The following is a 26,737-nucleotide window of genomic DNA, read 5'->3' on the forward strand; positions in this document are numbered from 1 at the left end:
ACCTGAATTAAGTTCACAGAGTTTATAATGAACAATGTGATTTATTTTTTTCTTTAATATCTGTAATTAATTGCAGTTAACTATATTACCTAAAAAGGCTTATTATCCATAGCGTATAATACTGCCATGAGGATCTTCTACTTGGAAAATGAAAATGGAAAGTGAACCATGTTGCACTAATTTTTTTAGCAGGCTTTTTTTGGCAAGGGTAAAATATAGTCCAAAAGGACATGCAAAATTGCTTGCAGTAAAAAATGATGTCTTGGAGGCATATTGCAAAAAGGAAAAAAAAAACCAACCCTGCTTTACTGTACATTTGTTAATTAATAACTTAATAATTTACATTACATAAATCTTCTCAGAAATAGATGAAAGAAGAGGCAAAGCAGGTCATCCTGATACCAGTCAAATCAGTAGTTATCAGACAAGTACTGAAAGTAACTAATTTTTTGTCCTATGCATTTAGCATTTAATCATAATTGCTCTTTCACTTGTGCCCTACATAATAAAAATTCATAATTCAGGACAGTAAATGAAAAGATGCTCTCTTTCTGTAATAATACGGCAATTTTTATGAAGAATTCAATTATTTTTTCCCACAGTTTATAGGCAAGATATATTTTTGCAAGTTGCTCATCACCCAGGCCTCAGCTTCTTTGACTTTTTATAGTGTGCCATAAAACAGCTTAATCATTTAAAGTAAAATCTAAAAAGCTGGAAGAGAAGAGACTAGGAATACTAATAGGATATGAAGAGCTTGCAAAATGATTATATAGGACCCAAAATTCTGTAGAAGCAGCTTCCTAAGATGATGATGCTTCCTGGTTCTCTTCCTCAGCCCATGCACAGGCAAGCAAGTGGGTCTGGCTGCATGGGACTTCTTGGGGTGTTTGTGAACTTGGACGTGACTGCACCCCAAGTGCTTGAGAAGAAGGGAGCCTGGCTGGTGCCCCATATGTTTTTAGTAGCTGTATCAGGTTTATATTGCCGTGGAGATCATGGCTGCTCAGGAGAAACTGGAATAGTAGTTCTCAACCTGGGAGCTGTTGCTGTGAAGCAAATGCTGTGTGTGGAGCAGAGGCATCTCAGAAGGTTTTTTTGTTCCTGACCTGTTTGCTGGCTGCCCTCTGTTTCTTAGCATCGTCCAAGCTGCCATCATCCCAGTGCATTCCCACTCTCCTCCTGGCGGCTCCAAGAAAAGTATGCTTCCCCTCTCTAAATTTGGGAGTCAGGATAAATGGTGCTAAAGTTTGGAGAAAGAAGAAGGGGGAAGGGGGGGGAGTGTATTGGACGGAGATAGTTATCTTAAAAAGCCTTTACAAAACAAAACCAAGGGGCAGCTGAGTATTGAAGTCAGAATTAAAGGGAAGAGGAATGGAGAAGGGTGTTACTGGAGGAGACGTGGCACTTCTGGCAGAGCCACCCTTCAAGGCAGAGCACCTTGATAGCAGAGCGGTGATTTCCGTTATAGAGAAAGGAGCCTTATGGCTAAGGATACTGGGTTTTTTGAGCAGAGTAATACACCAGAAAGACAGGGCAGCTTTACTGTAAGTGCCTTCTAGATTACAGGTGCAATAATTAGTATTACAGTGTTGATAGTTGGTATTAAAAGGTAATAGTCCTTTCTTTTGTCACACCCAGGGAAGTACTTCAACTGCATTTCTTAATACTTCAGAATGCAGAATACTTCATTCTGTGTTTATTACTACCTGAAGAATTTCTGTAAAAGAAATTTCATTTAAAAGTTTGTATAATGAATATGCTGAGAGACTTAATTTTATAATGAACAGAGGAGCTAAATCTTGCACGATGTGTGCAGGTTTCAGAAAGAAGAGTGGAGCATTCGGTAGAGTTCATGAAGTCTCTGACAGCCTTCCTACCTTATTTTGGGTGGTACGTTTGTTCGTAGCAGACGCGTGTTTCTGCATTCTGCTGGTGGCACTTGTGTCTGGGTAGTTGGCAGCTGGGCGCGTATCACTCCCAATTCCAGACAAACAATTCATTGTTCGTTACAGGCTTCACTTCGGGATTGCAATCTGCACAGTTCCCCAGGAACCGATACCTAAGTGGTTTGTAGACTGTAATTCAATAATTTCTGTGGTTGTGCATAAGTAATTAATAAAATACTTATCTTTAATAAATCATTAAAGTGATGCGGGCGAACAGGAAGAAAGAGAAATGAGTTGGAGTGGTCTGGCAGTGCATGAGCATATGGCTAAGGGTGTTCTTTCATGATGCCTTCCTTTGATGACAGCCTTTAATAAGAAGGTGGGAATTGCATCAGTACAGGTTAGGGGCTGAGCTGCTGGAGAGCAGCTCTGTGGAAAGGGACCTGGGAGTCCTGGTGGACAACAGGATGACCATGAGCCAGCAATGTGCCCTTGTGGCCAAGGAGGCCAGTGGCATCCTGGGGTGCATCAAGAAGAGTGTGGCTAACAGGTCGAGGGAGGTTATCCTCCCCCTCTACTCTGCCCTGGTGAGGCCACATCTGGAGTTCTGTGTCCAGTTCTGGGCTCCCCAGTTCAAGAAGGACAGGGAACTGCTGGACAGGGTACAGCAAAGGGCTATGAGGATGATTAGGGGACTGGTACACCTCTCTTATGAGGAAAGGCTGAGGGACTTGGGTCTTTTTAGTCTGGAGAGGAGAAGACTGAGGGGGGATCTTATTAATGCTTATAAACACTTAAGGGGTGGGTGCCAGGAGGATGGGGCCAGTCTTTTTTTCAGTGGTGCCCAGCGACAGGGCAAGAGGTAACGGGCACAAACTTGGTCATAGGAAGTTCCATCTAAACACGAGGAGGAACTTCTTTCCTTTGAGGGTGGCGGAGCACTGGAAGAAGCTGCCCAGAGAGGTTGTGGAGTCTCCTTCTCTGGAGATACTCAAAACTCGCCTGGACGCATTCCTCTGCAACCTGCTCTAGGTGAACCTCCTGTGGTGGGGGGGTTGGACTAGATGATCTCCAGAGGTCCCTTCCAACCCCTGTCATTCTGTGATTCTGTAATGTTCATACTGATTATATCTCTGATCCATGTAGACAAGTGAATTTTATATTCTTTACTGTTTTATTTTAAAGAGAAATTGGTAGTCTTCTAGGTATTTTTATTATGCACCTGTGTGTTCCGTCTCTGTTTCTCTTGCACACCACGGCAGTGTGCATGAGCTCCAGTCTAATTACGTGTTTTGTGGTGAAGTATTTATCAGATTTTAATTCTCCCTCAATCGGCATAATTCAATCATTCCTTGTTCTTTTGTTTGAGAAATGAAATGCGGATTACCTGACCAATCTTTGGTTTGCCCTGCATTGTCAAAAGGATACTGGTACCAACTGATTTACTCAGGATACCTTATGCCGTGCTTCAGAGTGTTTTACAATACTTTCTCTGAAAAACTTTTGCATCCGTAATTCATCAGATTTTTGATATATGGCAGTGTTACCTCCATGGGATGCAGAAGTGTGTTGTCCTTATTGCAGAGGAATGTTCTCTAAATTTGGCCAACCTGCATAGTGGCCTGTTTTCTTTTATTTGGAAGTGTTAGCTGCCAAAGTCTGGGGCTGCCATGAGGTCTTGCCACCTCTGGTGCGGCATGCGGGGCACTGGGAAAACCAGAAAACTGTTGGAGCAGCTGTACTGACAAATGAAGGGCAGAACGGGGGAGAGTATAGCCAGATGAGAGCACTCCATCGTAGCTTTCCTGCCAGTTCTTTGTCATGGTTTTTCAGCAGTAACAACCTGTGTTAAAATTGCTGAATATTTCAGTTTCCAAGTCTGCTCTGGTGATCTAGAATAGTTGTGCAGAACAGGATTCGTTTTATTTTTTTTATTTTAAAAATGGAAAGACCAAGGACAAAGGAATGACAAAACCTCATGAGGAAAGAAAGTTCAGTGAGCTTCAAAGTCAAGCCTTTAGGAAATAGCAGAGTTCTAGTTGCCAGGTTCATATACATTATGATACATTCCTTAATTAAATGGATAAGTACCTTTCCCTAATTCATACGCACAGGAGCGCATATCTTTCACCGCAGAGGAAAGTAATGCTAAGGTTGTAAGGGTGATTTTAAGTATGGCATCAGCTTCCTTTCAAAGTGATGAACTTTGTAATCTAGCTAAAGTTGCCAGCCTTTGCTTCATAACTCTGCTTCATCAGCAAACTTTCTCTGTTCATGACTTTTTCCAATTACTAATAAATATATTAAACAGCTTGTTACAGAAATTGAACAGTCACTTGGCCTTTGCCAAGATGAAAACTGACCATTTATTCTGCCTGTCCAGTCTCTTAATCAGCGTTTGATCCATAACAGTAAGTAGCCTCTTCCATATAAAAGTACTTACTGCCTAGTTTTATTTTTTAAGAAAATAAATTACTGTGGAAGACTGTAACAGAAGCCTTTTGGCAGTCTGAATCGATTATGTCAGTGTGGTGCCTCTCCTGTCCCCCACTCCTTTTTAAGCACTCTTTCATTAAAATGATCAAAAGGGAGGCAGATGCAGCCACAGTGTGAATGCAGGGGATGTGCAACCTCCTAAGTAGCACTGCCATGCGTGGCCGAGGGAGGCATGCTGAACAATGCTGTGCTAAAGGGTAGGACTCAGAGAAGTTTGCAAAAATTACCCTATTTAGCTGTTACAGATAGACATGGGGTTTTTAATAGCAATTCAGACCCTTCATATGAAGAAATGTAGAAATTTTTGGATATGTTGCATCAGGGTTTGGTGATTTATTTCACCTTAATTATCAAAATATCCTCAGAGCTTTTCTTTTAGTACCTCTATTTCTGCAGGCATTTCATCTTGGCAACTAAAAAAAAGTGTTCCTGACTAGTTGCCTGTATTTTTTCAGTGGAAACAAACAAATCCACTAGCTTTTCAGCAGTCTGTCTGTCTTCCTTAGTTGCTTCTTGTATTTCCACATGATCCAGTGAATCTACTGAATTTTTTTTACCAGTTTTGTACTTGGATATACTTGAGATTTTTTTGCCATTATCTCATTTATTTCTTCTATATCTTATTTGCTGTTAGAAATCCATTTTTCTTAAGGAGCTCCTCAGACACTTAAAATGTCTTTGTTTTGACTTTAAAATATCTGTAATTAGACTTCTTATTTTATTGAAGTCTCCTGATACAAAGCTTCATGTTGTGATGTCAATTCATCACTTTGTTCTGGGTGTTGAATTTGCTAGTATTTGTGGTCTCTGTTACATTTGAAAAGATGGCCAAGGTTAAAGGACCCTGTGGGGTCCTAGACTAGAACTCAGATTTACAGTGTTCCAGTGAGTCTGCTGCAGGGCTGCATGAGTGCTCTTGCTTCGTGATATGTGGATAAATCTGGGCAGAGTTGCCGCACAGCCTGTGTCAGGCAAGTCTTTCAGCAAATTGGGAATAGTTCCTAACTCCTGTCCTATATTTCAGTGAGATGAAAGGGATGATATTCAGAAAGAAAAATTGACGTTTACTATCAGAAATAGATTCTAATAGGGAAATCTCTCAGACTACATAATAATCTCCCACAGGAAAAGGCAAGCAGCCTCATTTTTCAGGTAATTTATGGCCAGCCTGGCCAAATTGCTCATTATACTACAGGGAATAATATTCCATTGGTGGAGGAATGGGCATGATTATTTAATGGGTTCTTTTTGTTTCTACTTACTTTTCCTTTCTACTTTTTATGGATAAGTTATATGTTATATGTAGTCAAAATGCTTCTTTATGTGATTTGCCTGTAAGGCAAAGCCTGGACAAACATGAAAATATTATCAGTGCTAGACATAAACACAGGAAACAAAAGGAAGGACTTTTGGAAACATCTGATGTTGTGGTTTTATTTATAAAGTGCAAGAATGTTTCTTGAAAAATCTCCCTGTCTCTAGGAAAGCATTCATGTGCAAACACATCCCCCCCCGCCCAAAAAAAAACCCCAAACCAACAGCTAAACACTTGTTAAAAAATTACGCAAATTAAACCCTCCTAAGTCAAAGTAAACCTTTATATTGGTCAGTTTATTCTTTTTGACCATGATCTAGAATCACTGGCAGACCATTACCTCAAATATGAGATCACTTCGTTTTGTAGTTTCAAGCTCTTTAATTTTTGTTGGGTTTGATATATAACAGTGGTGATGTTATTCAGTGGAAGTATGTCTTTCAGGAATCAGTTACTTCCTAGATTCCTGTTATCAATAGTCAATGACAGACAGTGATTTACTGTAGGGAGTGAGGTAGATCAGTGAAGCCTTTCAAGTATTACACATAGGAGCTTTTCCTATTAAGGGCAATTAGCACATAACATTGATATTTTTGCCTGAGTTGCAGGTGTTTCAGAAAGCAGCATGCTTATTAATATAACTAATAACACACACTGTTGGACTACTATTGTGGGAAGGCTGAGGATGTTAAATTCAAGTCTGTAGTTTGTGCTACGCACTGCATTTTTTCCCCATGAATATTACTTAGAATACAGTTTTATGTTAATTGTTGTCACCATTAACTTGGCTTGGGATATTCTGCAAATTCAGAATTCACTGAATGAAAAGGTTTTGCTTACATTTCTGTGGGGTTTTTCATTGCAGAGAAGAATTCAGCATTGTAAAATTGTTTACAGTCTCTTTGTTAACACTTGATTGTATCCCTTCCCAACCTTTTTCCCCTCTTGAGTTCAAACCCAGGGTTTTCTGCATCTTTACCAGCTGTGCATCTCTTTCAGTTTCCCCATAGCTTTTTTCAATTTGTGCTCTAATCTAAGGAAGAATGTCCTAAATCAGATGTACAGTCTATATGCCTACTCTTTACTGTGATGATTATACTAGAATAGCTTATATTTGTCCATGAAAAAAGTTTTCTTGCGTGACTGCTGAATAAAAAAATTTGTGACAATATTTTCATAGCTTGAAAAAGTGGTTGATAAATGAACTGTAGAAAGCAGGAGAGAGCTCTTCTGTCTTGCCTGTGAAGCCCCTGCTTTGCCATTGTCAGTATTCTGCATGCAAGCTTCACTACTGCTTCTATGAACCGTCAAGTTCTTTGGCTCTTTATGCTTTTAGAACAAAATGAAATGCATGTTGTTTGCAGACCATATATGCATGTCAATTTAACTTCACAAGCTTACGTGTGCACTGGTATTAGCCTTTTCTAGAATTTGTATTGATCCTTTTGTATACTTTTATTTTTCACGATACCTAGTATAGTATTTTCAATGTGTTACTCCTACTTTAGTCTGCAAAATGAATTAATGAAATCATTATTGATCTTGAAAAAAATTGAATGTAGGAAGTTAATTCTTTTGACCCTAACAACGATTTTTATAATTCTCTGTTTATGCTTTTCTGATTTTCTTCTTGCTTTTTCTTTCAATTTTATATTTCTAGGAAATACATAATTAGAGTTGAAAAGCAGTGGGGAACGATTATCATAAGCGAGAAGCAAAATATAATTGTAATGTCACTGTAGTGGAATCTAAGTTATGGTTCAAGAGACTACTAAAGAAACTGCTTCTCTTTCCATGGTTAAAATACTGCAGCACAGTGCATAGTTTACCCTCACAGTTTAAGTGAACACAGGATAAATACAGAATATTTATTATATTCTTAAGAGGACATCAGCGGCATCATGTGAATATGGTGTCCTTTCTGCTGTGTCATGATGCTTTATTTGTGCTTATGTCATCTTGTGCAACAATGACATACTGGGATAATTTCTTCGCATAATGGAATAAAAAAATTATAAAATTATGTATAAAAGTTACCTTTATCTTCAAGCTATATGTGAAAAACATTCAAATAGTGTTTGCAAATACAGTTACTGAACTGACGAAGGTGTTGCTTCTGTTCTCAGGGCTGTTCATCACCTATGTTTGTAACTTACAACAGTAATTTCTGCCTAAAATGTGCAAATGCATCCAGAGCAATTTTTAGAGATGTTTAAAAGCACATATAGAGTGTTACAGTGGAATTCTTTGTATATGCTTATCACACAAAAGGTGTATTTTAAAATTAAATGTAAGAACGTTCAGACGATAACTAATATTAATCCCTATTATATAGTTATTTTAAATATGGGAGTTTAGAATGTGAGTGTGGTCACAGAGGTTTTCCTAAAATTTTATTTGACTGTCCAATTTATATTTTAAACAGGTTGTATTCAGTTTTTGGCCTTAATCAGCCACTAATGTGTATGCTGAGATGTTCTTATCAGTAAAGATATGGATGTGCACAATGCCTCACTGAATGTCAGGATTGTTTTTCTTTCCGTTCTGCTTCACATCTATTCCAGTCTTGATACATGTCTTCTCAGGATTGAAATCTTTTCACCAGCAACCTCTGTGAAGACTGCAAATGTCTTTCAACAGCATACGAAGGATGAAGTTGTTAGATCAGATCCCACCTCCATTGTAGCTACTTGTTGTTGTTTCTGACTGTAAAGTGCAAATAGTTCATGCAATCCCATTGTCCCGTCAGTCGAATTGGTATTCCTGTTTAATCATATCTGCTAGGACGAAATCCTTTCAAGGCAGACACCAAGGGTGTTTCAGGTTTCAGTCCACCGTTCAGATCAACCAGCAGAAACCCTGTCTGATCTGGAGAGAGTTCTTTCAGGCAGGAGAACAGACCACAGCAGGAGCTGCCCCTTGTGCTTTGCTGAAAGGAGTCAATTCCATCCACACCGTCAATAGAAGTACAGACAGATACGCGCAGCCATCAAGCTGAATTTTGGAAGTTTCTGCAGTCTTGCATGCTCTTAAATACTTTTCTGGTTATGTGATATAACAATGAAGTTTTATTACAGCTAGCAAAGCTTTGGTGGCAGGCTGTAGCACTTATTGAGCTCTTAAAAACAAACACAAGTTCATCTAGAGTCAGGCTTTTTAGTGGTTGCAAGAGCTAGTGAAAGAAACAGGCCACAGTCAAGAATAAAAACAGAAATACAGAATCTAGTGACTTGATTGATGTGGAGTGATGAACTGGTCTTCAACCATGATGTATGTCAAGTTAAATTTTAGGATTGCATAATACAAATACTGCAAGATACTATTTGATAAATTGTCATCAGTTCTGGGATTTTGGTGAGTGGAAATTTCTTGTGGAAATTTAAAGAAGTTGTTACACATTCTGTTTAACTGGAGTAGTGAGTAACTGAAGCGTTGCTGTAGGCAGCTCGGCATGCCTGCCACTGCCTGTTTCACGGCAGCTTTCATCCTGAAGAACTAGACAACTAAGCCCATATGCCTGTTTGTTGGTCATGGTTTTCCTTCGGTACATTCCACCTTTCCACTGCCAATTACCTTACCTCTTCAGCCCTTCTACTGCACACATGGCATTTTTTACTCCATAGTCCCTGCTTTCCAAGCCTGTCTGACCTCTGTGCTGTTGGCTAGAGCTGCAAGTCTCAGTCTGTGTGCCTGCACGGTATGCCAACGGTCTTGCAACAGAGCAAGCGCAGGAGCTGCTGCCTCGCACAGGAGCAAGTTACCGCGTTCAGCTAATCTGCAGTAACTTCATCCTGTGAGAGGTAGCGGCTCCTGGCTCCACCCTGCTCCTTTATTTCTCTGCATGCTCCTTTCTGGAAGCCTCCTTCTGTAGTCTGCACAGCAGCACTAGGATCCAGATATCCAGGATATTCCAGATATTCCAGCTGGTTTGTGTATGACTGATCAGAAGTTATGTTTTCAGCTCCACAGTTTGCATCACCTTGTTTGATAGCCCAAGCAGATTTTCAAGGCAGCCCTTGGAGTCTCAAGGGGTCAGTGTTTGGGGTTCAGATCAAGCTGAAGTGGTGTCCTCAAGGCATACCTCCCAACGAGACACGGAGGAACTATTTGACGCCTGCTTTCTGCCTTCACGAAGTACTGCTTAACGGCTGGAGCATTGGTGTGTCGGTGCACTGTGCCTGAATCTTTGTCGAGAATATCTTGAAATACCTTCATCTTAACAAACAGCTCTTAGTGAGTTACAGGGAACCAACTGTGTGTGGAGAAGAGGAGATGATCAGGCTTCTTTGAAATGTGCTGCCCTCATGAAATCCATAGCCACGGGTTGCTCTACTTCCCATGGCCAAAGGTGGTAGAAAGGAGGCGATGGTACTGGGACTGTCCCAGCCCCCAAAGCAAGGTCAGCTGCGCTCGGGGAGGGTGACCTCTGTGGTAAATCAGTCCTTGCTGCTCCCTTAGCCCTAATCCACCAGTCTTCTCCTTCCCAGAGCTCTGCTCCGATGCTTTCCAGCCCAGAGAGCTGCTTTGTCACTCCTTTATACCTCTCATCCCTCTTGTGTTCCACATTCCCTGCCATCTCGCTCCTCCTTGTTCCAAGTTTCCTTTCACCCAAGTCCTTAATCCTGCCCTATACTTATTTGCTGTTACCCCCCTCACATCCCTGTTGGCACTACTTTTTCTTGGATCGCTGTGCCTGACCATGCCCACTCCCGCAGTCAGCTTCCCCCACAGGCATTCAGTGCCTGGCTCCTGCAGCTTGGATTTTGAAAACACAGGTATGTTTTGCAACCCAGAAAAGGCCAAATCTAGGATTCTGAAGACAGAAAATAGGGCATCTGGTGGTAAATACAGGGCAACATTTTCTTGGTAGTGGGAAGGCCTTTAAGACCTTGATATTGTATTGGCAAAAGACAGAAATGGTTCATCCTGATACTTTCTGGTTTCTTATGCTGTCTGCATGGAACATAACAATACAGCTTGAATAGGCACGTCGGTCTAGAAGTCTGCTCACTTGGGTATATGGGACAGGAATAGGGGGAGTGAATTTTACATATGGACAGCACATCTTAAAGAACCACTGCTTCTTGGAGTGATGTTTCTTTCCTTCTACTTACAGAAAAAAATGGGAATTTTGTTGATAATGTATTGAATGGAAGAGGCTCCGAGTAAAATACACATCAGTCTGTAAGCTAATATGAACAGTTGAGGCAACTTTGTATATTGCTACATATTCTCCAGTAAAAGTAAATACATGTACTGAAGTGCCAGTAGGCATTTGCATTTTTGACAGTTGTTTCTCATAATTTTAAGGTAATAAATTGAATGTGAAATTCAAAGATGATAATTGCGCTGTGAAACTGTCACCACTGTTTCATAGGCTGATATTGATTTTGGCCAATTACAGGTGATGTCCAGCTGCTAGCAGGGTTAGGTGTTGAGTACCGCTGACAGTGTTTTGAGAATAGAACTGTGCAAATGTAAAATTACGTAAGAAATAGAAGACTGACATTTTTAAAAGAGGGCACTGGAATAAGGAAACGTAAGTGCTTATAACCAAACCTGCCTCCCATTGGAAAGTCTTCAAAGGCAAAGAGTAATTAGTTGAGAGCATTAGGAGAGAATATCTGTATCAATTTAGACATGTTGAAGTTTATGGTATAACGTTAATTTTAGGTAATTAAACACTGTAGCCTGGTGTCATGGTAAAGAAGAACTATAACAATGACTACGTGTAATCTGAACTTTCTGATAGGTGAGGAATACATCTTGATGGTAATTTAGAGATCAGTCATGCTGGGTTCCTATGAGTGAGATGGAGATTGGCACGTACTCCTCTATCTCACTTCTCTCCTCGATGGCACATCATTTTTTTGATGCTGCCACTAGTGACTGCTGAGGGAGCAGTGACACTCTTGCCGTAGCTTGGCCTATTCAGAGCCTCAGCAGTGGCTCTTGTCACAGTCTGCTTACCTCTCCAGACTCTTCTGTGTGAGCTCAGTCTCTGAAATACAGAGTTTGTGCTGATGCCATAGAATCATAGAATGATTTAGGTTGGAAGGGACCTTAAGGATCATTTAGTTCCAACCCCCCTGCCATGGGCAGGGACACCTTCCACTAGACCAGGTTGCTCAAAGCCCCATTCAACCTGACCTTGAACGCTTCCAGGGTTGGGGCATCCACAACTTCTCTGGGCAACCTGTTCCAGTGCCTCACCACTCTCACAGTAAAGAATTTCTTCCTTATATTTAATCTAAGTCTACCCTCTTTCAGTTTAAAAACATTACCCCTTGTCCTATCACTATACTCCCTGATAAAGAGTCCCTCCCTATCTCTCCTGTAGGCCCCCTTTAAGTACTGGAAGGCTGCTGTAAGGCCTCGCTGGAGCCTTCTCTTCTGTAGGCTAAACAGCCCCAACTCTCTCAGCCTGTCCTCACATGGGAGGTGTTCCACCCCCCTGATCATGTTTGTGGCCCTCCTCTGAACCTGCTCGAACAGGTCCATGTCTGTCTTAGTTGGGGCACCAGAGCTGAAGGCAGTACTCCAGATGGGGGTCTCACAAGAGCAGAGTAGAGGGGCAGAATCACCTCCCTTGACCTGCTGGCCACGCTTCTTTTGATGCAGCCCAGGATACGGTTGGCTTTCTGAGATGCAAGCACACGTTGCCGGGTCGTATTCAGTTTTTCAGCCACCAATATCCCCAAGTCCTCTTCTACAGGGCTGCTCTCAAGGAGAGCTCAAGAAAGACCCTGAAGTAAAAAAGTTTATACTAGTCATGAGATTTGGAAATTTTTTAATTGCTCAGATCATTTAGGGGGAGAAAAACCAAGTATTTCAGGGCATTCAGTTATGATCATATTGGGATGCTCATTTTAACCTCATTGAGTGCTTATCTGGAAAACTGACTGGCTTTTGTGTGTTGGTAATACAATTTTGAAATTTAGAACTCAAGAGGAATCTTGAAAGCTAAAGAAACAAAGAAAGTGACCTTTTATTTAAGCAACGGAGAGTTACAAATAGCTTTCCATTCCCTAAAAATTTTCCTAACATTGCATTGAATTAACATTGCCTTTTTGAAGTGACTTGTGAATACAAATAAAAAATTATAAGTAAAATACTTTTCAGCCAAGGCGGTGAAAGTTGAATAAATAGTAATAAGCTTGTACTTCTGTGTCAGTGTCAGTCTTATTAAGGAAGGCAATTCTTGCAGTACATTTACAGGTTTTAGGTGCACATCAGTGATAGCAAATTAAACAGTGTAAACTGCTGTGTGGTCTTCTGGAAAGATTAATGTTAAGGTTCCCTAGATGTTCATTACTTCTAACTAAAGCCATCCTAAAGACTCAGATTTTTAATGGTTCTGCATCTCTATCTGGTAAAGAAAACAATGTGAAGAAGAGTAACCACGTGGGAATAATCACGCTGTATGTCTTCTCTTGTTTTTAGGTCCCTTACTAGAAATACAGCTAGTGGATTGGGTTTTTTGTTTTTTTTTTTTTTTTTTTTCTTTTTCTTTCCTGTCTTACAAAAATTATGTGCAGTTCTTTTTAAGAATACTTTTCTGATTTAAGGTGCTGCTGTCTCAAATATGGTGACATACCCTGAATCCTTTTTACAAATTGCCTTTTAATCTTTTCTGCTAGCTACTTCCCATACATTTCTTTTCATTTAGAAAACCCTTAAATATTTTCCAAGTTTGCTTTACAGTCCTAGGAGAAGATTTGATCAATATGCTGGCTTTTTCAACTCTGAAGACCTGCATTCTGAGTGAATTTGACTTACCATGACTGAAAATGAGTTTGATAATGCTCATCCTGACTTCTGTAAGTCAACACTGCAGAACCATTGCGAAACAGTACAGGTTTTCCTGACAGAGTCAGGCACACTGATGGGCAAAGGGAGGAAGCCGCTTGACTGTCTGCACTGTGACTGATCCGCTCTGATCCCTACTGGTCTTTCCTTCCTTTGGGTATTTCTGTCTATGCCCAGGAAATTTTTATATGCAGTATCTAATTACAAAAGTATTTTTGAAGATGATAGACAGTTCAACACCACTTCTTACTTTTGTTTTATATCTGTGAATGTTTTGACTTTGCCATTTTGCCACGTTCCACCAATTCCCGCTGTTAGTGAACCAATTTAATGTCATATATATCATGTTGTTGTCAGAATTGGGAGGAATCAAAATCATACTAAGATGTGTATATTGTGTGGATTGAAAGTCAAAACAATGTTTTACTGCTGTCTAAACTTCTGTTTCTTTTGTTTATGAAAATAGGCCTGGAGATGGTGTGATATTAGTTACAAAATGACCACCAGTTTATATATAAAAAAAAAAGTCACTCACTATGTAGAAGTATATAAAGTATATAAAGAAAAAGACATCTCAGTGTCAGACTTTAGCAGAATGATGCCTACATTCCTACTTATTTTCTGGTTATTTCTAGTTAGGGGGGAACTTTAATCCATATGTGAGGCCTTATTGCTAATGGGAATGGGATATAAAATTGAAGGAAAATAGGAAATAGCAAACACTTTATGAAAACTTGGAGCTACTGAAGAGTATGATGGGTATTGAATGTTCTTTTAGTCAAATCAGAAACTCTTTCAGTGGTCTGTCATTGAAGGGTTCTTACGGGGTGTCTGTACTTCAGTGCAATGCTTTTGGAGCATTGGAAGTGGAGGGGATGACCACTGTGCCTTTGCTTAGCAAGAGGAACATAGCGGTTGTCCCGTTTGAACAGCACAGTGCTCTCCTAACCTTTTCGCTGGTCAGTGATGTTCTTGTCTGCCTGTTCATACCAATGGCACCCTAATGCTCCTCTGGGATTTGGAGTTTGTGTGGTAATAACATTGACTTGCACAGTATCTGCAGAAGTCAAACTACCTCTTTTCCAGAAGTACCAACAGTCATTTGAGTCAACTTACCCCTCTGTCCCTCTGGATCTTGGCGGTGTACACGACTTTATAAAGAGTTGAAGAGAACAGCAGGCACAAACTGCATTGGAGCTCTTTTTATGTAGGAAGCCATTAGACAACATTGTAGAGATTCTCTATTATTTCTCTACTTGTAGTGATGTCATTTTTGTATTACTGTGTGTACTTTTATTTGTGCTAATCTGTTTTAACTCTTAGGCCTGATGATCTGAATGCATGTTTACTGGTCTTTTCTCTTGCTGTCCCTTTGTCTCTAATGGTCTCTAATAAATAGAAAAGGCACACACCTTCTGTTCTTCCATGTTGCTGAATGACATCCATCACAAAGAAGCCTGTGAAATTATTTTGTTGAAGAGCTGTTTGCACCATAAACACAATTACCGGTGTGCATCCATCTTTAATGTGCGTCTCTCCTTTTTTGTAGTAGTTCAAATAGAATTGTATAATCAGATTTGCAAAGGTAGCTCTTGCTATCATAATGAAGCTTGTTACCCTTCTAGGGTTCAGTAACAACTACTGGAGATGCAAAAACCCTTACGGATGTAAAGTGATATCTTAAAAGATTTTTTTCATTTTTTTAGGCTACTCACCCAGAATGTTGGTCTTCTTTATGTTGGAAACTTTGACAGACCTTTTGCACAAATTAAGGTACGATTAATAAGATGGGGCAGGGGGGAGGTGGCTCTTTAAATTATTTCACTTCTGTATGATTTAAGTCTTTATTTAGAGTACTTCAAGTTATCAGTACAGCTTCAGGAAAAATAAGGGGAAATAGTGCTACTTTGGTGATGTTTACCATATTCTGGGTTTGCTTCTAGTTACATCTGTGTACTTGTCAAAGAAGTTTAGTTTTTCCTATCATCTTGTGATCAGTTTTGACTCTAGTTTAATTATCAGAAGGAAAATGTTCTTTTTTTTTCAGGATACGTTGTCAGTGACATTTCAAAACAAAGCTACTTTTGGAACTCTGTAGTTCTTTAAGTGATCCTTGTCAGGGAAGACACTGCAGTAAAAAGCACAGATTGTTTTCCCAGTATTACTAGATTTATTATGAAAGACTCATACAATTGCTGGAAAATCATTTGTCTTTTATGACTTACTGTTTCTTTTCCTTCAGTTGAACTATAATAGTTTCACATTTCTAATTGCTGGTTGCTAATTAGTTATTGTCATGTCATTTGCAAACAAAAATGTTTTACAAGAATATGTGGACTGATTTTGATTAGTTTTATTGGGATTTTTCCTAGGACTAAGTGAGGGAGGCATTAGCATGTCAATCAGTACACTGGGATGTGGAAATATGGTATCTGTTTTGGAATGCTGAAATGTTCCCATGACCCAGGTGATACCTGCAATTAGTGTATATTCTTGGCAGCGTTGTTCCCTCCATCATGTGCCTCTCAGAGAGGCTTGTGCCTCTCAGAATTTTAAAAGCCTTTGTTTTGTTTTACATCAAAATGAAACTTAAGTTCTAAAACTCAGATGTGTTCCTTTGCCATCCCTAATTACATTACCATAGAACAGTATTCCCAACCGTATCTACCAAATACTTGCTTTTTATAACTTAAACCTTAGTACTGTTTTAAAATTACTTTAAAATAATAGATGCATGCTTTTCATCTTCCCTCTTCCTTTTCTCTCATCTCCCAAGTTCCTACATGTATATTATTCAGTTTGGCTAATAAGCAAACAATTTAAATGTTTCTTGCATGAAACGTCTTGCAAGAAGTTTCATCACAAATAAGCTTGTATATTTTTGGTGATAACTTGTCAGAATACTATTTGTTTAAATGCTTTATAAGTGTTCTCTCACACTGTTCTTCCCTTCCAAATGAGGCCCCATTCCCACCCTCACCTGCCCCATCCACTTCTAATAATAAGCAGCAAAATGGGGAGGTTTTCCCCATGTCTGGGAAGAGTTTGTAAGTTCACTGGGTGGATTTGAGAGAGAGGAGGCATATACTGCACTCGTTTTCATCTGTTTGCAGTCAGCAGTGGTACTCCTCCCATCACTTGCGGCCAGAGAGAGGCCCTTCTGCTCACAGGACAGCTGCAAAGCAGACGCTGTGCAGGATCAAACTGCAGGACTGAGCACCATATCACTAGTAAATGGTTAGAGAAAGAGGCAAAACCAGGATAAATACGAAATACGCATCCAGTTTCCTGCAGTTTGTATTCAGGGCCTTCTCTGCTGGAAGTTGTATCTGCATCTTGGTGCTTAATAGACTCAATTGGACCTTCCTGAATGTGCCTAAGGGATTTCCCACTAAATTTTCAACATACAAAGCCATACTATCACTGTGAGTTAAGGTATTGTTTTATTTCTTTTAGACCTGTTGCCTTATAATTCATTTTGGTTCAACCTAAGCCTTATGTCAGGAGAAATGGTGAGCAGTCATTCTCTATTCCTGACTTTATCTTCTCTTCCACATTATCCCAATCTTCCATCTTCCAAGCTACAAAAACTTAATGTATTTAATTGCTCCCTGTATCCAACCATTCGGTATCTCCAATCAACACCATTTTTGTTCTTTGTACCCTTCTGTATTTCTACTATTGCCTTTCTTAAGGTAGGGAATGGCGCAATATTCAAGATATGGGCACAGTAACGTTTTCTGTTCTGTTTGCTGTGCTTACCTTATATATGGTACAATGATTGATAAATATCTGACATACATTTAATTTGAGTAGGTTACTATTAGACTTTCTGGTAATATATCGCTGGTGTTGTCTCATCCTAAATGTGTTTGCCACAGAATAGGTAATGTGGATATTCAAAATAACTTTCAGTTACTACCTGGGAAAAACAAAGCTTATTATCCATTAAATTACTGTAGATTACATAAACATGTTTGAATAAGATAATTCCACAAGCTGTACTCTCTAAAACATAACTTTTACTTTTGGAGCTATAGGTATATATGTGGGCATATAATAGCACACTGCTGCTTTGCTTTGTTTCTGATGCTAAAGGTAATCCTGAAATGGTAAGGTAATTTGTCTCAGGGTCATCTCTTCTGTGGCTTGTTTTATTAGCTGCAACTGGGAAATGGCATACAGTTAACAAAAACAATAAGCTTTTTTTAATTGGGGCTCCTATCTGATTGCTTGGAGATTCTAGAAGGATGTTGGCTGCATGACAGCAGGAGGAACTGGTGTAGAGTGATAGGGTCGCAACTTCATAGAGATCTTCAGCACCAAAAATGGGGAGTAATAATTCACATTGAGAGTTGGCGCTGTGAAAATAAATTTATGTACTCTGGAGATATACAGTGGTCTTTTGTAACTGTTGACACAAGTTTCTTTCGTTCTTCCCCCAGCAGTTCTTGTCTTTCATATGTGGTGGCTAATGATTCCACCAGTTAAAAGACCTGTGAACCACGCTTGGTCCTGGAATATATATAAGGCGAAGTCTTTGGAACCTTTTAGTTCAGATATGCTTTTGCTCACTGTGTGATGGATTGGTCTCTCTCGTTATATAAATTACCCACACATGTTCATTTGCAAACATCCCAAGTATTAAGTATTCTATTAAGATATGGCATTTCTTGCCTAACGTGTGCCTTAGGGAATGCCCCAAACCACTACACTCCTCTATCGGTGTAGATTTATTACTCAAAGTGAAGCGTTATTACACAGCAGTACTTCCAATGCATTTTAGTGTACTTTCAGTTGGACAAATAGGAATGTTACCAGGCCTTTGAAATATTCATAGTAAACATATAAACTGCCATGCTAGTACTCATAAATTCATGTTTCAATTTATGTGCATTTACAAAACTGCAAAGAGAGAAACTCCTTATCAAAGTATCCCTTTCCAAAAGCAAACAATTTTGATTTTCTAGAACTATGCAGGAGATAATTGCACCAATGTCTTTGATGATGAAGACTGTAGATGGCAAGTCTGGGAAAAGAGTTTGAAATACTAACATCTCTTCTAGGATGATTTTTCTATGCCTTTCTCTCTCATATCACTAATTCATTAATATTTATATATATTAATATTTATAATGTTTCTGAGACATAGGTGAACTGGTAAGATTAACTGAAATTACCTGATCTTCTTACTCCTGACTTGCTTGCAGTGGTATCTGTGGTAGTGCTTGATAGATGTTTGATCTCTGTACTTCATTATACAAAAGAAATGTGAAGCGTTCACTCCTCAAGCTTTTGAATCCTGTATCTGGTAGCAGGTAGATTAGAAGAAATGGAAAGCGGAGTGTTTTCCTGGCTAGAGGGATCTGGAACTTTTCTTTTCCAATAATGTGCCAGTTCATAGATACTGCAAGATTTTGTATGTTGCTACTTTGAACAGAGTTCATGATACAGAACTTTTAAGTTATTGCATAGTGTTTGTGATTGCTCTTGTTGTAGGGTAATATTCAGTGAGTTTCAGTAAGTTCAGTGGCTTACAAAAATGATGGCTGTTTCAGTTAGCTGCTGAGAGTACTAAATTAATGATTTGAAAGTCAAATCCGCTGTGGCAATGAATTTTCATTTTATTTCCAGGGGACTGTTCTTTAAGGTTATATTGAAGGAATCGATTTCATAGAGGGTAGTTCCTTTTAATGATTTTATTTTGTTTCTAAATGAAATTACTCTAAATTATTGTTTAATTCTAGTGTCTGTTCAAAGGTGTTGTAGAACAGTTTCACCATAAATGTTTACTTTTTGTATCTTTTCCCATTTAAGTCGCTATGTTAGTAATAGTAATTACTGCCATATACTTCTGCATTCATTCAAAGACCTTTGGAGCAATTCAGTGATTTGCAGCTTTCTTTAGATCTTAAGTGGCTGTATTTATTAAATACCTCTTGCAAACTGGATGAAAGGAAAAAGGCTTCTATAAGTGACAATCTGGATCAGCAAGATAAAGTATTGACATCAGCTGGAATTAACTGGCAAACTTATCTTAAATCTATTTACCTTAAATATTGTTAGTATTCTTTTACTAACAATGAAGCTATTAAAGCAAAAATTTTATCATAGAAATTTTGTGTTTATTAGAAGTAACTAAATCCATTGTCCCAGCATACATAATAGTCACCTTATGGAAAGGTGTTACAGGGTTTTAACCTGTTTACAGAACAAGAAGTCTTCATAACATATATGACACGTTGTTTTTAAAATAGAGATTTGATCAATGTAGATGAGAATGAAAACTAAGCTATACTATATCCAGTAATTAGAACTATAAAGAGGATTATATTGCTTAATCGATTTATTAGGATTGAAAGTTTTTTTTGCAGTTCAGTTCCTAGTTGCTTCTGGGATTAGGGGAAACTGTTCAGTACACTGTGCTCTCCATTATTAATCAGTAATGAAGCTTCTGGCAGTCTTTACTATTGAGCTAATGACTAGTTTCATTTTGGGCTCTTAACACATTAAATTACCATTTAAATAAAGATTAATTACTGCTATTTTGTTTTTAGTATTTTAAGAGTAGTTATTAAAAAGTTTCATAATAAATACTACTTTGTTCAAAATAGAATATGAAGACAGTTACGGTGAAAAGAGTATTTTGGAAATAGTGATGTGTTCTTAGTATTCTGTTTCTATGGTAGGAGTCCCATGGAAAGATACTGAAAGTTTTAAGCTTGCTGCTTGCTTCTGGGGCATTTGCTGCTGTAGTTACAGCAGTCTTGCTGTCAAGGACTAGCAAGGAATCAAGCTCTCTGCTCTGACCTGCAGTTCAGTAGCCGTTACCTGTGATTTTATTAAACTTGAGAACAGTATTGCTGACTGCTGAGACAGCTAAACCTACTGCCTGCGCTCCGGGAGTGCAGTTTGGTTCTAAGCTATTCTTTGCCCAACCGCCTCATTTTCCCTCAGCAAATACTCTTTTAACTTAAAACATGATAAAGCATAGTGGAGCTCTGCCAGAGAGAGGCCTTGCAGCAGGTAATTGCCCCAGAATAATTTCTCTGATCATATCACATCAAAACCAGTAGACCCTCCAGATACAAATCCATCCATCTTTACTTTAAGATCCTCAGGCAACGTATCAGTGCCTCAGAGAATTTACTGTAATGTTCCCAAGAGCTGAAACATCTTCAACACAGCTGCTTTACCTTTGTCCAGACACACAGGCTGAACTGATGTCTGAGAACCAGGCTAGACCTCATTCATGACTCCTTCAGCAGTGTCAAACATCTGTAGATGATTACTGAAGTGATTGGCCACAATTTACCAAACAATCTTTTCCTGAAAGAAGAGGGAAAAGGAATGAGTTGGTGAACTTGCTGCTTTCAAGAGCTTATTTCTTAAGCTAGGATAAGCTGCTGATTTCTTGACTGAAGCTGGCATGTTTTTCTTCCCTGAGTGACAATGACTTCTGCTACCAATTAGTGATCCCAAAGCTGGGTGGACTGCCACTGTCTAGTCACAGAGGACAGATACGGAGCACCTTCTTAGGGTACAGCTCTTCAGACTACTCCAAATTTAGGAGGAGAATTAGTCCAACTTTCACCATACGCTCAGTTGCCGTCCTGACAGAGCTCCACAACAACAACGTGGTCTGTACAGTCTTTTAGCAAAACACGTGTAAAAGTTTTCCCTCTGTGACAGCTGACAGGCAGTAAGAGTATGTTGGTGCCCTAATTATTTGACGTTTTGCTTACTGGACTTTCATACATATTGACAGAGGTTTTTATGTTCACTACCACAGCAGGAAAGGATTTCTTGTTTATCATGGTGAAGTCTTAATCTGGCTTTTTTTTCTGTTGCTTATCTCCTCTTCTTATTATTTTGTGCTGTTAGTGTATTTTATGTGATGCAAAATGCCATAGAATAAAACATAAAGATATCATGCCTTCAGCTTGAAGAAGATGACAAATACAGCTCTAGAATCTCTGAAGCGAGACATTCCTGAGAAAAAGGAAATACAAATTTATCTGTAGGTGTTTGATTCTGGTTGTTCACATTGAAAACAAATGATTTCAAACTGAAAGAGACACTGCTGGGTTGAACAGAGGCCTGTCAAATTAAAGAAAAATAGTGGTAACTTGCTTGGTTAGCTTAGCAAGATAGAGTCAGAGAGGGATTATTGCATCTTCGAATTAGCAGAGTTAACATGGGTGGTAAGGGGAAGAAGAAGGGGAGAAAATTATTTTAAACTAGGAAAGTAATGATAGGAGAACAAATGGGTTATGCTGGACAGAAATAATTTTATTCTGAAACTTGAAGAATACTTTTGAGAGCTACAGATCTGGATCCAACTTCCACTCAGAACAAACACCTTTACAGTGTTGAGAAGGAATGTGATAATTACATTATTTGATGACTGTGAAAGAAGAAGATAAACTCAGATAATCTGCGTCCCTACGTTTCATTAAACACAGTCACTCTGAATTAAAACACACAAACTGAGGATAAAGCTGGATAATATTCTACCTCTTCTGAAGTTCAAACTGTTATCTTTAGGATAAAGTAATCAACATTAGTAATATATATTTATTCTTGTTAACGGTCTCCAAACAGAACTGGTGGGTGGCTCTAATGTTTTATAGACTTTTGTGGGATGCTACAGCAGGATTTTCATATCCTCTTGCTAGATGTGGAAGCTACACTGGGCATCGTTGGAATTGCTAGTATTGGGCTGTTGAGAAACTGCATAAGGAAATCCTTCACTTCCTTTTTCTTATTCTGTTTGTCTTTTGTGGAAACCACCTATATTTGTGCGTCATGCAGAAGTCAACACATGGAAACAGTTTTAGCACCACACTTAAACAGTGGGGCTGATTGCCAGGTAATCTTTCAAAAGTAGTTTCTCAGTGGAATGGGAATTTAAGCTTTGTTCCTAATGTTACAAGATGACAATGTGCAGTCTTCTAATGGGAGGTCATACAATGCTGAGATAATACCTTCTGGTGCCTGAACCTGTCCTTTTCCACTCGCTCCTTTTTTCTGCACTGATTTACATAAAGGACTGAGTCAAATTCGACATCTTAGTTTTTATCTTCAGGGTGCTCGCATGGACCGGGATATATGAAAAGTTACCTGGCATAGGGTTACGGGCTGTGTTTGCCTTCCTCAGGAACACAGGAAGGTTTTACATTAAAAATAATGTTAATTCTCAGCAGCGAGAGGGTTTTCAGGAGGGCAGCCTAAGACTTGAAGTGAACCTGACAGAACCTGGAGTAGTTACACATCTCACAATCTTCTGTCCCAAGTTCAAGGTGCCTTTATTTGGCTTTGTGTCCTAAACAATAATCTGACCATACTCAAAAACAAAGTTCTGAATTTGTGACAGCAGTAACAGAAACTCAGGGAGGTAAAAAACTGCCCTACCCACACAGTTTATATCTTGTAAAGAAGATGAGGGAGGTGCTAGAGACAATTTACTGAACAAACTGCAACTTAAAAAATGTTGTAAGGTGCTAGCAAGAAATCACCCGCTGCTCATTCCTAAGTTCCATGTTTGTTAAAGGTAGCAAATTTAGCTCATTTTGAACATAGGATACTTTTGAACCATTACTTTGAGAATTAATTAGGAAAGAAAAAAAAAAGCATATGGCTTAATTCTTTATCCCTTGACTTCCTTTCATTTCCCTACATCTTGACATTCTTTGTTGCAGCTTTTCTCAAAAGCAATTGCTAACTCTTAAGGGCAAGGGGTCCTGACTGCCTGTGTGTTTGTATAGTCCCTGGAATATTAGAGCCCTCAGTCCTGCCTGGGAATGTTAGACACCAATAGTATAAATGAATAGTAATATATTTCATGTGTGCATTTATATTACAGTAAATGCCAGCATACAGTGGGTATATTTACTCTCTATAGACACATTGAGGGGAAAAAAATACTAAAAAAAAAAATAAAAAATCTAGCCTTGGAACTGGCGATGTAAACAGAAAAAGAATAACAACTAGAAAATCTGCATGAGCACTGCAAAAACTGAAGCAGCGATTTTGTATGCTGTCACAATTGCTGCCCCTAAGAACAAAATGTTAATGAGCTATAATTTATAAATGCGCTCTGTTCTGATGGATCAGATAGTCCCCATTTTGTTTTTTGTCATGATTATGCCTATGAATTCAGTTTAAAAATTTGTTCTTTGTAAAGCATGTGGTGTTCCATAGAAGTCCACAGAATTAGGAAGATTACCTCTGCAGTTTTCTGTTGTTGCTGCCAATAAGATAGAATAATTGGTGCTTGTTTTTTTTTCTTTTTTTCTTTTTCTCTCTTTTTTTTTTTTTTAATTGGGCAGCTTTTGTTATTTCAAGTCCTAGTAGTTGTTTTTTTTTTTTAAATCAATCCAAGTTTGTTCTTGCTAAGCATAGGGTAAATTAAGCCTTCTGGAAAGGTTAAAATAATAGCTAGTTGATTGTAGATCTTAATTTATTGGGGTTTTTTAGTTTTCTATTCATTTCTGTATTAACTGTTTAAGAAAAAAAATCTTCAAATGCTTTTAATGAGTATTGTAAAAATGAACAGATTGCAGTTTTTTAAGCCTTCCATTTCCTGGGCTTTGGCGTACAAATACATCCTAGCAATAGAAAATCAGTATGATAATACCTCATTTCTCAAAAAGCTTAGAAAAACAAGTGCTGACAAAGGAACCTCGTGACGTTTAAGAGAGGCAAATGCAGGGTTTGCATCAGGGACAGAACAAGCCCCTGCAGCAGCTCAGGCTGGAGCCTTACTGGCTGTGCAGCAGCTCTGCGGAAAAGTGTTCGAGGGTCCCGATGGCAACAAATTGAACTGGTAAAGGCCAGCCATACCCTGGGTTGTGTTAGCTAGAGCATAGCCAGCAAGTGAAGGAAAGTCAATATTCTCTGCTCGAGCATTTGTGAGATACATCTGAAGTAACCATGCGCTGTTCAGGACTCCCCGGTGCAAGAGAAGTCACCCCGCTGGAGCGATTCATGCAGGGGTCGTGACGAAGGGTAGAGCATGTGGCCTATGAGGAAAGCTTAAAGAAATTGGGTTTGTTCAGAAGAGAAGGGAAGAGAGGGGGCTGATTGCAATCCTTCATTACCTAAAGTGAGATTGCAGAAAAAAGAGAGTCAGACACTTCTCAGAGATGCTCAGGGGAGGAGAAGAGGGAAAATTCCAATTGGATGTAAGGAAAAAGTTGTCATGGTGAGGTTGGTTGGGCACGGCAGCAGGTTGCCTGGAGAGGCTGCAAAATCTCTGTCTGTGGGGATTTTCAAAGTTTAACTGGAAAAGGCCCTGAGCAACCTGACTCGCCCTTGAAGTTAACTCAGCCTAGAGCAGGAGGTTGGATTGGGTGATGGCTGGAAGCCCCTTCTAACCTCAATTTTTCTGGTTCTGTGACATTCCAGAGTATAAGCAGTTGCTGCTGTGAAATATAACTAGTTTTTAAGAATATATAAAACTGCATCATTTATTGTGTTTATTGGGAAATTGTACAGTTGGATGTTTCTGAGCCTCTGCTGTCACTGATTAAGTAGAGCTTAAATTCAGTCCATAATATTAACATACCATATACCAGTCAGTTCTTCCTCCTTATCTTTTCCTATGGCTGCGACAATAACTTACATTATACAAGGCTTTCAATACTTCCATTCTTAGTATCTTTTTTTTTCTTGTTACATGTTTACCTTTGTAAGTGGCTGGTTTTCTCATAATACCAAAAATATGAAAAGATGCATCTTTTTTTCCATTAAGAGGTAGAATTGCATTACCTTCCAGAGATCCTATGCTCCTCTTTGAAAGAACATGCTGTGTTTTCTTCACTAAAATGTTTATTTAGAAGAAAGGCTTTGTTTGTTTCCTTTGAAGTCATTCTGCAGCTATTTTCACATAATGAGACAGTATGGATTTTTTAATGGAGTGTGTGGTATATGTTAAGAATAAAGCATCTTTGGCTCAAACTAGAAATCGGTGAGCGTAACTGGAACTGAGAGAAGCTGGTGCTCTCAGGAATGTCTCTAATACTTAAGAGGTTTATAGATTATTCAGAGCCATATAACTAATTTTTAAAGAATGACCGCAAAGAAGAAAAGAAATTGGAAGTGGCAGCACTAGCTAGATTAGTAGCAAAGCTCAAGAGTAACAGGCTGGAAGAAGACCAGCCAGTGGGTAGTTGTTGGATGTAAACACACCAAGGAGACTTTGTAAATGCGTGAAATGGGGTGTAACTGTTGTGCATAATGGATATTCATAAGGGAAGATGAATGCGTAAGAGTGTACAACACAGGCCACCTGAGTACTGCAGAAGAAACTTGCATATGTGCTGGGAAGACATGGTCATGGTATCTAACATTCATACCTTCCTTTCTCCTCCAGTCTTGCCTGTGGCCCCTGTTCCAGCAGCGACACTGACCTACAGTGACTCTTAGTAAAAGCCTCCAAAATTAATCTCTAAGAACATTTATATTTTCTTCTTCATTTCTTTTGGTTGGAGGACTTTTGTCATAACACCTGTGAGATTAAGCCAACCAGCAATATTTTATCGCATTAGGGATGGCTGATTTGGAGTTTCCTGTTTGAATCATTTGATAAATAATGAGATTTGAAACCAGCAGTAGCTAATATATGTGCCATCAGACTTTAGTTTTCATTATTTTCTTTTTTTGTCTCAGCATTCCTTCTTCTTGAATTCATTTGCTTTCTTACCTTCCTGGTAATTTTCCAAATATTTTACTGTTGACCCCAGACAGGATACTATTCTGAGAAGCATAGTCATACAGAAAAATGGGGTTTCAAAGTGATAAGCAGGCTGTGCTTACAGTAGCTTTCCTATGCCCAGTGGTATGAAAACATACTATGATAAATGTGAGCATTAGGGCATGCAGATTATGTGTCATTAAAATAACACATTAATAGTCAAATAGTTTATTTTCCATATTGAAGAGACGGCAGAACAAAAGAGTTAAGCTGTGTCTCTGAACCATAAAGTTACTGCTCACTACCAACTCAAAATTGCTGAGAACGATACTGGGAATGAGAGGTCTGTTTTAGCAATAAACGAGCACAGATATTGCAGATACTTCTCATCTGCATTGCATTGAGCCCTTATACTTGTCACGGTGGAATAACTGATCAGGTCATTGTAAAACTGCCAGATTTCTTGTGCTGTAGTGCAAGTTGTGTTTTGCTATTGTCCTCGTCCTCTTTGTCACATTGTTCTTTCCCAGG

General features: G+C 39.0%; 1 protein-coding gene across 2 annotated transcripts in view; it reads left to right on the plus strand.

The window, feature by feature from the left end:
* The window catches only part of RNGTT (RNA guanylyltransferase and 5'-phosphatase), a 192,174-nt gene that overhangs the window by 144,467 nt on the left and 20,970 nt on the right, over positions 1-26,737 (plus strand). For both annotated transcript variants that reach the window (XM_059829856.1, XM_059829862.1), the window contains one exon: positions 15,216-15,282. In XM_059829856.1, coding sequence (XP_059685839.1) covers positions 15,216-15,282 — 67 coding nt within the window. The remainder of the gene's footprint in view (positions 1-15,215; positions 15,283-26,737) is intronic.

This window comes from Gavia stellata, chromosome 2 (assembly GCF_030936135.1).
Source record: "Gavia stellata isolate bGavSte3 chromosome 2, bGavSte3.hap2, whole genome shotgun sequence".
Classification (NCBI taxonomy): Eukaryota; Metazoa; Chordata; class Aves; order Gaviiformes; family Gaviidae; genus Gavia; species Gavia stellata.